The following is an 11,909-nucleotide window of genomic DNA, read 5'->3' as shown; positions in this document are numbered from 1 at the left end:
ATATACAAAGAATATACTTAAGTACAGGTTTCCCAATTTAGATAATTTGAAATGTAGTTAATATATTAAACGCTAATAAAATTGACATTACATGCAATAAATATTTAATATTTCTCCAATTTAAATATACATAAAATATGTTAACGAAGTATGATTTAAGTATATATTGTTTTTTAAATTCCCACTTGGGATGTCTAGCATCCCTGGTTTTCCTTGTATAATTCAAACATTCCTTTTTAATGTATAACATTCTACAACATATTTGATGATTTATAATTGATAGGAGATGCAGAGAAAACCTAGATCGTAACCTATATTGATTTGTATGGTTAAATTTGTGCCAATGGAGCTGTTACTTAGTGATGTTTCAGGTTCACCATGTGTTTTGATCAAATCAAATCAAATGTATTTATAAAGCCCTTCTTACATCAGCTGATGTCACAAAGTGCTGTACAGAAACCCAGCCTAAAACCCCAAACAGCAAGCAATGCAGGTGTAGAAGCACAGGGGCTAGGAAAAACTCCCTAGAAACCCCAGAACCTAGGAAGAAACCTAGAGAGGAACCAGGCTATGAGGGGTGGCCAGTCCTCTTCTGGCTGTGCCGGGTGGAGATTATAACAGAACATGGCCAAGATGTTCAAATGTTCATAGATGACCAGCATGGTCATATAATAATAAGGCAGAACAGTTGAAACTGGAGCAGCAGCACGGTCAGATGGACTGGGGACAGCAAGGAGTCATCATGTCAGGTAGTCCTGGGGCATGGTCCTAGGGCTCAGGTCCTCCGAGAGAGAGAAAGAAAGAGATAATTAGAGAGAGCATATGTGGGGTGGCCAGTCCTCTTCTGGCTGTGCCGGGTGGAGATTTTAACAGAACATGGCCAAGATGTTCAAATGTTCATAAATGACCAGCATGGTCAAATAATAATAAGGCAGAACAGTTGAAACTGGAGCAGCAGCACGGCCAGGTGGACTGGGGACAGCAAGGAGTCATCATGTCAGGTAGTCCTGGGGCATGGTCCTAGGGCTCAGGTCCTTCGAGAGAGAGAGAGAGAGAAAGAAAGAGAGAAGGAGAGAATTAGAGAATTCACACAGGACACAGAATAGGACAGGAGAAGTACTCCAGATATAACAAACTGACCCCAGCCCCCCGACACATAAACTACTGCAGCATAAATACTGGAGGCTGAGACAGGATGGGTCAGGAGACACTGTGGCCCCATCCGAGGACACCCCCGGACAGGGCCAAACAGGATGGATATAACCCCACCCACTTTGCCAAGCACAGCCCCCACACCACTAGAGGGATATCTTCAAACACCAACTTACCATCCTGAGACAAGGCTGAGTATAGCCCACAAAGATCTCTGCCATGGCACAACCCAAGGGGGTCAAGATTCTAGCAGCCATGTTTAGCACTAACTGAAGTTATTTATTGCTTTATCCGGGTAGCAGGAAAGTAGAGCATTGCAGTAGTCTAACCTAGAAGTGACAAAAGCATGGATACATTTTTCTGCATCATTTTTGGACAGAAAGTTTCTGATTTTTGCAATGTTACGTAGATGGAAAAAAGCTGTCCTTGAAACAGTCTTGATATGTTCGTCAAAAGAGAGATCGGGGTCCAGAGTAACGCCGAGGTCCTTCACAGTTTTATTTGATACGACTGTAAAACAATCAAGATTAATTGTCAGATTCAACAGAAGATCCGTTTGTTTATTGGGACCTGGAACAAGCATCTCTGTTTTGTTCCGAGTTTAAAAGTAGAACATTTCAGGGAGGGCAATTTTGGGGCTTCACCATGTTTCATCGAAATGTACAGCTGTGTGTCATCCGCATAGCAGTGAAAGTTAACATTATGTTTCCGAATAACATCACCAAGAGGTATAATATATAGTGAAAACCATAGTGGTCCTAAAACAGAAACTTGAGGAACACCGAAATTTACAGTTGATTTGTCAGAGGACAAACTGATATCTTTCCGACAGATAAAATCTAAACCAGGCCACTCCGTGTAAACCAATTTGGGTTTCCAATCTCGCCCAAAGAATGTGGTGAGTGTGATGTTAGTGATGTTTCAGTTTCACCATGTGTTTTGATCAATGACGTACAGTGCATTCGTAAAGTATTCAGACTCCTTGACTTTTCCACATGTTGTTACATTACAGCCTTGTTCAAAAATTGATTAAAGTTTTTTCCTTAGCAATCTACACACAATACCCAATAATGACAAACCAAAAATAGGTTGACATTTTTGAAAATGTATTAAAAATAAAAACCATTTTACATAGGTAAAACATATTTAAACATATTATAAAAATATTTACATAGGTATTCAGACCCTTTACTCAGTACTTTGTTAAAGCACCTTTGGCAGCGATTGCAGCCTCAAGACTTGGGTGTGACGCTACAAACTTGGCACACCTGTATTTGGGGATTTTCTCCCATTATTCTCTGCAGATCCTCTCAAGCTCTGGCAGGTTGGATGGGGAGCAGCCGTTTTCAGGTCTCTCGAGAGATGTTTGATCGGATTCATGTCCAGGCTCTGGCTAGGCCACTCAAGGACATTCAGAGACTTGACAGGAAGCCATTCCTGCATTGTCTTGGCTGTGTGCTTAGGGTCATTGTCCTGTTGGTAGGTGAACCTTGAGCGCTCTAGGTCAGGTTTTCAACAAGGATCTCTCTGTACTTTGCTCTGTTCATCTTTCCCTCGATCCGGACTAGTCTCCAAGTCCCTCCCGCTGAAAAACATCCCCCCAACATGATGCTGCCACCACCATGCTTCACCGTAGGGATGGTGCCACGTTTCCTCCAGACATGATGCTTGGCATTCTGGCCAAAGAGTTCCATCTTGGTTTCATCAGAACAGAGAATGTTGTTTCTCATGGTCTGAGAGTCCTTTAGGGGCCTTTTGGCAAACTCATAGCGGGCTGTCATGTGTCTTTTACTGAGCAGGGGCTTCTGTCTGGCCACTCTATCATAAAGGCCTGATTGGTGGAGTGCTGCAGAGATGGTTGTCCTTCTGGAAGGTTCTCTCATCTCCACAGAGGAACTCTTGAGCTCTGTCAGTGACCATCGGGTCCTTGATCCCCTCCCGTACCTAGGCCCTTCTCCCTGAGTGTTCAGTTTGGCTGGGCGGCCAGCTCTAGGAAGAGTCTTGTTGGTTCCAAACTTCTTCCATTTAAGAATGATGGAGGCCACTGTGTTCTTTGGGATCTTCAAAGCTGCAGACATTTTTTGGTACCCTTCCCCAGATATGTGCCTCGACACAACCCTGTCTCGTAGCTCTACGGCCATTTCCTTTGTCCTCATGGTTTGGTTTTTGCTCTGAAAAGCACGGTCAATTGTGGACCTTACATAGACAGTTGTGTGCCTTTCCAAATAATGTCCAATCAATTGAATTTACCACAGGTGGACTCCAATCAAGTTGTAGAAACATCTCAAGGATGATCAATGGAAAGAGGATGCACCTGAGCTCAATTTCATGTCAATTTCTCATAGCAAAGGGTCTGAATACTTATGTAAATAAGGTATTTATGTTTGTTATTTGTAATAAATGTACACACATTTCTACAAACATGTTTTAATTTGGTCATTATGGGGTGCTGTGTGTAGATTGAGGGAAACAAATATTAGAATAAGGCTGTAACCTAACAAAATATGGAAAAGGGGACGTGGTTTGAATACTTTCCGAATGCACTGTATATAAACCCTGGATGGATATGCTGGGTATTGGCCAAAGAGACTCTTTGAAGCCACTGGTCAGCCATATTGGCACTCCACAGAAGAAGGAGTCATCCAAAGGAATGAATGAATTTCTACAGTATTTCAGTTAAATGTATCAAGGACAGAATTACATGCATATGTATTTTGTTGTTGTCGTGGGGACAGTAACATGAGTACTTTCAAAAATTTTACTTTAAATATATATATATATATATTTTATATAACGTATGTTTAACTCACATAATATAATTGTAAAGTATGCATTAAGGTGTTTATAATAGAATAAACGTGGGGGGGGGGGGAGTGTTTAGACATTAATAAATGCATTTCTATAGCTTCCAAAATGTATTTTTTCTACTGTGGTGGGTGCGTGCCAAGATGTAGGCGCGGTGGCTTCAAAACTGTGCCCGGTGCTGTCTTCTAGTGTAATTATAAAGCACTGGTTTTGATCGATGAAAGCAGTTTTCATGTATTTCAATAAGACATATATTTTTCTATGAGCAAGGTTTGATTGACAGAAGGTTCGTTGTCGTTGCTGCCTGTTACAAGTAGTTCGTTCACCTTTTGACTTTTGCTTAACGGGTAGCTCGCTAGATACATATTTAGATAGCAAATGTGTTGACAGTTGGGTTTAGTCGGTGACTACTTGCTAAATAATATTAGCTGCATTGCAAGCTAACTAATGAAGCAACTGGTGGTGATGCATGGACTGAACAGTAGTCTCGTCGTTGCAGCTGGATAGCACAACAGAATGGAACTTCGTTCTCTTTTGACAATACTTTATCAAGCAAGGCAAGTGTGATAACATGAAATTATGTTGGCATGTGTGGCTGTAGAACAGATACGAGAGGGTTAGTTAAAACATATTTGTCTGTAACATTAGTGTTAGTTTGCCAGGTTAGTTAATGTTAGCTAACTATTGGCAAGTTAATTAAATGTGGGCTAATTTGTCAGTTAACGTAACATGACTGAGTAAGGACGTATAACTAAGTTTGCTAGCTATAACTAAATTAGCTCTAGTCCAGATATACAACACAGCAGCTAACAAACAAGCCACTTCTATCCCAGACGAACGCAAATATGGCTAACTTGTTGACTAACGTTAAACTAATTTACGAATGTTGCATAGCTAGGCAGCTAACTACCGAATGACTTACCAGACATAATTTCTAATGAGACGATGTAGCTAGCTAATGCATCCATTATGAAATAATTTTGCAATGTTTTACCGACAGCTTTGCAAATTGAAAATGCCATTGAATGCAATTGAACTGTTTGTACGTAATTAACGTTCGTCAGCTAACGTTACCATTCAAAGTCACATTATTAGACATCGTCTGCATACAATTTCAGATCATGTCTAGCATTGAACAGTTTAATCTATTGGTATTCAATGTCTCTTGTTGATGTTTTGTTTTACAGAGCACAATCCATGGAAGACGCGACATTAAATACCAGTCAAATATGGACCAAGAAAATGATACGGAACGTTTTTGTGCAGTTGTTATAACGAGGTAGCTAGCTAGCAAGCCAGGACATTGGATAAATACAACAGCGTTGCAAGTGAAACACCTACATAGCAGCTTGACAGCTAAGCTTGGTCTGTCTGTGTGCGTGGAGTGCCTATGGCGGAGTTTGGAGAGAACGACGGCTCATCTCCATCGAATACTGGGGATTCGGTGGCTTTGCCCAGTGATAAAACAGACGGGAGGACGCAGTGCGAAGTATCGGTCTTCAATGGGGACTGTGGGATACCGGCAGACATGGTTGGATCAGAAACGTTACATGACAGCCCAGGGCTTGAAACCGCCAACAACTCCTCTGTCAGATTGGATTCCAAATCCGGAATACCACGCAGGAGCAGCATTATAAAGGTAAATCATATTTTTATGCAGATTTACACGGATTTGAGAACACAAAGAGGTCCATGGTTGGCTATATTGTTAGCTTTGTGGATGCATCCTTAGATTTGATCTTCCACTAAGTGTACATGTTATGCACATTGGTTCAGCAACCTCGACCACTTGCAATCCAAAAACCACTGTTCACACACACATTGACAATGCAAACAGTCAGGTGAAAGTAGAGGTCTTGTCTGAATTTCATTGCAAGTGTCAATTCACCATTCAGAGAAAAAAGTGATCCGTTTGCGGAATCTTTCAAACAGCAATTTTGAGTGCTTGACGTTTACTATATGTTGCCATTCAACATTTGGGAAAGTCTGGACCAATTCCTGTGGTTGAGAACAGTTTCCAAATTAAATTGATGCCATTGTTGCTTCTCAACACATTGGTTTGGTAAGCAGTTCATCACATGAGACAAGGCTTTTCCTCATTTAGACCTTTCAGCTTTGAATTCCGTTGTCTTCATTTAGATAGTGTTGTCAGTTGGCCTCAATATTAGCCAACAACAGATGGCCTCATGAAGGAAATTATGCATTCACCTATTTCCTCATATTGACTGTTTTGCAAGGTTGTTTTGTTTTCCCTGTAAGTGAAGGCTACAAATCCCAAAATAGGCCTACAAATTGCATTTAAGTGTAGCCTAGGTCATGCAGACTGAGGCTATCACATTGCTAAACTCACAGCTTTTTTGTATTTCTCTTATTGCCGCTCACTAGGCAGGTTTCCATTGCTTTTGTTGAATAAACCTGGGTCAATGTCGCAAAAAAAACATTGCTACGTGTAATGGAAACAGCAGCTATTGAAGAAATGTTCTGAAGATCAACAACATTTTTTATCCATTCAACGGGTGGATTTGTCTAGTCAAACTTTCTTCATTGCAAGAAATGATGATGGAAACAGTTTTTCAGAATAAATGAATAATTTAAGGTACTCTGGGCACATGATGTCACACGTTACTATAAAGCTTCACTACACATTTTAATTCTAAATGTCTACTGCTTGCAATTTTTTATTTTTTTTTAACTATACAAATGTTTATTTGGAGAACAAGGATTGTCTTGACTTTCAAGAATGCTTGAATTGTTTTGCCTTGCTTTTCTGGTTGGCTGGATGCAAGTTTTACAATCCAATTATTTCAGCTCTACAGAAGTGCAAGTTTCACAATAGCACAGACCATGGCGATATGTTGGCACATGAGAATTATTAGAATATGGCAAAGATGAGTAAATTCTTGCATTCTATCCATGCTGGCCTTTGCGGGCTACCTGAGACATGAAACATACTGTAGGTGGGAAGGCATACAGACTCTCACATTTATTAATGTGCAAATTCCCTAAATGGATAATGGAAACAGTTCAACCACTTAATTTTTTATTTGGCACTCAAGGTTTTTGACGTCAACACTCAAGGTGTTGACGTCCTTACGGTCTGCTGTATTTGTCACGACAGTTCAGTAGAAACAAAGGCAGTTGTTGCAATTTCTATGCAATCTTTCTAAATGTCAACAACAAAATCGCTGCACAAGATAATGGAAACGGCTAATGTAGGCCTAGGTCTATCCCATATTGCTTTGTATCTTTAGATTTTTAAGCTGGTTATGGCTTACACTCTAGCCCAGGGATGTGCAACTCCAGTCCTTTGTGGCCTGATAGCTGGGGCAAAAATGTGAAAGCAAACACCCCTGACTCCAAAAATCAACTAATGATCTTTAGTTTAGAATGCAATTAGTTTAATCAGATGTGTTTGCTAGGGTTTGGGGGGAAAGTGTATCAACCACTGAGCCCCTGAGGACTGGAGTTGCCCATCCATGCTCCTAGCCTTCTTAGTGATAAACTTATCAGATCTGCAAGTCAACTGTGTAGCCTTATGAATGGATAGTCCACACTGTGACTAAAGTTGCATCACTATCTTTAGATCAGGTAATTTCTGGACCAACTGTAGATGAGGCTCGTACTTGTTATTGTCCAAAATCTCAATCAACTGTAATTCATTGTGAGCCTTTTTATTGTGTTATTGTTGATTTGCCAGCAATGAACACAGTTCTTTCCAGTTAAGCTCTTTTCCAACTAGGTTTTGTGGGCAGCACTTTCTTGGCACATTGAAAGCGTTGAACTTTCATGCTCTCTCTGCCTGGAGATTGATGTAGGTAATATTGACATTTCTGCCATGTAAAGTTCCAAGTAATCTCTCACCACACAAGGACCTGTCTCACTTCCCAGCTGTGAATAACTATTTATTTGATCTGATGTCCACTCCTGTGACACAAGGTTCAATATACTCTGTTAATAGGTCAATTATATCTATTGAAATGTATTGGAGAGCAGAGAAATCTGTATTTACCCCCCCCCCAAAATGTATTGCACATACTTTCACTCACCAAGCTCTTGGTTGGTCCAGGAAGCCCATATTTAGGAAACCTTTTGTGTCAACAAACCTCTTATTGCTATTGAACAAAGCATTTTTATTTATTTCTTTTATTTCACCTTTATTTAACCAGGTAGGCTAGTTGAGAACAAGTTCTCATTTGCAACTGCGACCTGGCCAAGATAAAGCATAGCAGTGTGAGCATACAACAAAGAGTTACACATGGAGTAAACAATTAACAAGTCAATAACACAGTAGAAAACAAAGGGGGGGTCTATATACAATGTGTGCAAAAGGCATGAGGAGGTAGGCAAATAATTACAATTTTGCAGATTAACACTGGAGTGATAAAAGATCAGATGGTCATGTACAGGTAGAGATATTGGTGTGCAGAAGAGCAGAAAAGTAAATAAATAAAAACAGTATGGGGATGAGGTAGGTGAAAAGGGTGGGCTATTTACCAATAGACTATGTACAGCTGCAGCGATCGGTTAGCTGCTCAGATAGCTGATGTTTGAAGTTGGTGAGGGAGATAAAAGTCTTGTCGTGCAAGAACTGACTGGTCCGAAGGTAGTCTACTGCTAAAGGATCCAGTCAGCAAATGATCACATTTTTAAATGTATTTTATTTCACCTTTATTTCACCAGGTAGGCCAGTTGAGAACAAGTTCTCATTTACAACTGCGACTGGCCAAGATAAAGCAAAGCAGTGCGACAAAACAACAGCACAGTTACACATGGGATAAACAAACGTACAGTCAACAATAGAAACATCTGAATACAGTGTGTGCAAATTAAGTAAGGAGGTAAGGCAATAAACAGGCCAATAGTGGCGAAGTAATTACAATTTAGCAATTTACACTGGAGTGATATGTGCAGATGAGGATGTGCAATCAGAAATACTGGTGTGCAAAAGAGCAGAAACACAAATATGGGGATGAGGTAGGTAGTTGGTTGGATGGGCTATTTACAGATGGGCTGTGTACAGCTGCAGCGATCGGTAAGCTGCTCTGACAGCTGTTGCTTAAAGTTAGTGAGGGAGATATGTCTCCAACTTCAGTGTTTTTGTGCGTTTTCTTTGCAATTCGTTCCAGTCATTGGCAGCAGAGAACTGGAAGGAAAGGCGGCCAAAGCAAGTGTTGGCTTTGGGGATGACCAGTGAAATATACCTGCTGGAGCGTGTGCTATGGTTGGGTGTTGCTATGGTGACCAGTGAGCGAAGGCAGAGCTTTACCTAGCAAAGACTTATAGATGACCTAGAGCCAGTGGGTTTGGCGACAAATGTGTATCGAGGACCAGCCATCAAGAGCATACAGGTCGCAGTGGTGGGTAGGTAGTATATGGGGCTTTGGTGACAAAATGGATGGCACTGTGATTGACTGCATCCAATTTGTTGAGTAGTGTTTGAGGCTATTTTGTAAATGACATCGCTGAAGTCGGTAGGATAGTCAGTTTTGAGGGTATGTTTGTCAGCATTTGTGAAGGAGGTTCTTTTGCGAAATAGGAAGCCGATTTCAAGATTTAACTTTGGATTGGAGATGCTTAATGTGAGTCTGGAAGGAGAGTTTACAGTCTAGCCAGACACCTATAATTTGTGGACAACTATAAATATCTAAGTCAGAACCGTCCAGAGTAGTGATGCTAGTTGGGCGGGCTTGTCCGGGCAGCGATCGGTTGAAGAGCATGTATTTCGTTTGACTAGTATTGAAGAGCAGCTGGAGGCCACGGAAGTAGTGTTGTATGACGTTGAAGCTCGTGTGGAGGTTTGTTAAACCTCTTAGGGATCCCTTATATCCCATTCCCGCTCGAATCCCGTTAACAGGATTGGTTTGACAATATCCAGTGAAATTGCAGTGCGCCAAATTCAAAAACACTCATAATAAGAATTCATAAAACATACAAGTGTTCTACATCAAAATAAAGCTTAACTTCTTGTTAATCCAGCCGCTGTGTCAGATTTCAAAAAGGCTTTACGGCGAAAGCAGACCATGAGATTATCTGAGGACAGCACCTCGCATACAAACACATGAAAATCACATTTCAACCAGGCAGGTGTGTGACAAAAGTCAGAAATAGCGATATAATTAATGCCTTATCTTTTGAAGATCTTCTTCTGTTGGCACTCCAAAATTTCCCGGAAACATCACAAATGGTCCTTTTGTTCGATAATGTCCTTTATGTTCCAAAAATGTCAATTTATTTGACGCGTTTGATTCAGAAATATACCGGTTTCAACTCGCTCAACATGCCTACAAAGTATCTAATAAGTTACCTGTAAACTTGGTCAAACATTTTAAACAACGTTCCTAATCCAACCTAAGGTATCCTAAAACGTAAATAATCGATACAATTTAAGACTGGGTATACTGTATTCAATACTGGATAAAAACAACGTGAAGCGCATTCCAGGTCATGCGCAACAAAAAACTTGAGTCCATCCGAGTGACACATGGAAAGAACAGGACTACTTCTTCATTTCTCAAAATTCTAAAGACTGTTGACATCTAGTGGAAGCCATAGGAACTGCAACCATATTCCTATTAAAAAGGGTTTCCCATAGAAAAAAAATGGAAAACACATTGACCTCAAATTTTTTTTCCCCTGGATGGATTGTGCTCTGGGTTTCACCTGCCAAATAAGTTCTGTTATACTCACAGGCATTATTCAAACTTCAGAGTGTTTTCCAAATCTAGTAATAATATGCATATCCTAGCTTCTGGAACTGAGTAGCAGGCTTTTCATCCGGACGTGAAAATACTGCCCCTAGCCCAAAGAGGGTTTAACACCGTGTCCAAAGAAGGGCCAGATGTATACAGAATGGTGTCATCAGCGTAGAGGTGAATCAAAGAATCACCCGCAGCAAGAGCGACATCATTGATATTTGCAGAGAAAAAAGTCGGCCCGAGAATTGAACCCTGTGGTACCCTCATAGAGACTGACAGAGGTCCGGACAACAGGCCTTCCGATTTGACACACTGAAATCTATCTGAGAAGTAGTTAGTGAACCAGGCGAGGCAGTCATTAGAGAAACCAAGGCTGTTGAGTCTGCCGACAAGAAAGCCTTGGCCAGGTCGATGAAGACGGCTGCACATGTGGCTTACCACCAATGTCCCAAATGCAATAAGGGACTGTAAGACTACACAATAACAGCCTTCTCTGCCAGTCTTGACAAGTTGATACAGTGCCTTGCGAAAGTATTCGGCCCCCTTGAACTTTGCGACCTTTTGCCACATTTCAGGCTTCAAACATAAAGATATAAAACTGTATTTTTTTGTGAAGAATCAACAACAAGTGGGACACAATCATGAAGTGGAACGACATTTATTGGATATTTCAAACTTTTTTAACAAATCAAAAACTGAAAAATTGGGCATGCAAAATTATTCAGCCCCCTTAAGTTAATACTTTGTAGCGCCACCTTTTGCTGCGATTACAGCTGTAAGTCGCTTGGGGTATGTCTCTATCAGTTGTGCACATCGAGAGACTGACATTTTTTCCCATTCCTCCTTGCAAAACAGCTCGAGCTCAGTGAGGTTGGATGGAGAGCATTTGTGAACAGCAGTTTTTAGTTCTTTCCACAGATTCTCGATTGGATTCAGGTCTGGACTTTGACTTGGCCATTCTAACACCTGGATATGTTTATTTTTGAACCATTCCATTGTAGATTTTGCTTTATGTTTTGGATCATTGTCTTGTTGGAAGACAAATCTCCATCCCAGTCTCAGGTCTTTTGCAGACTCCATCAGGTTTTCTTCCAGAATGGTCCTGTATTTGGCTCCATCCATCTTCCCATCAATTTTAACCATCTATCCTGTCCGTGCTGAAGAAAAGCAGGCCCAAACCATGATGCTGCCACCACCATGTTTGACAGTGGGGATGGTGTCTTCAGGGTGATGCGCTGTGTTGCTTTTACGCCAAAC

The 11,909-nt window shown here is 40.9% G+C and overlaps 1 protein-coding gene across 1 annotated transcript in view; it reads left to right on the top strand.

The window, feature by feature from the left end:
* Positions 1-5,148: 5,148 nt before the first annotated feature.
* The window catches only part of LOC109902068 (inactive phospholipase C-like protein 2), a 60,598-nt gene continuing 53,837 nt past the window's right edge, over positions 5,149-11,909 (top strand). Inside the window, exon 1 of the mRNA XM_020498134.2 lies at positions 5,149-5,596. Coding sequence (XP_020353723.2) covers positions 5,348-5,596 — 249 coding nt within the window. The 5' untranslated portion in view covers positions 5,149-5,347. The remainder of the gene's footprint in view (positions 5,597-11,909) is intronic.

Source organism: Oncorhynchus kisutch, linkage group LG13, assembly GCF_002021735.2.
Source record: "Oncorhynchus kisutch isolate 150728-3 linkage group LG13, Okis_V2, whole genome shotgun sequence".
In the NCBI taxonomy this organism is placed as follows: Eukaryota; Metazoa; Chordata; class Actinopteri; order Salmoniformes; family Salmonidae; genus Oncorhynchus; species Oncorhynchus kisutch.
This window is presented reverse-complemented; position numbering and strand designations above follow the sequence as displayed.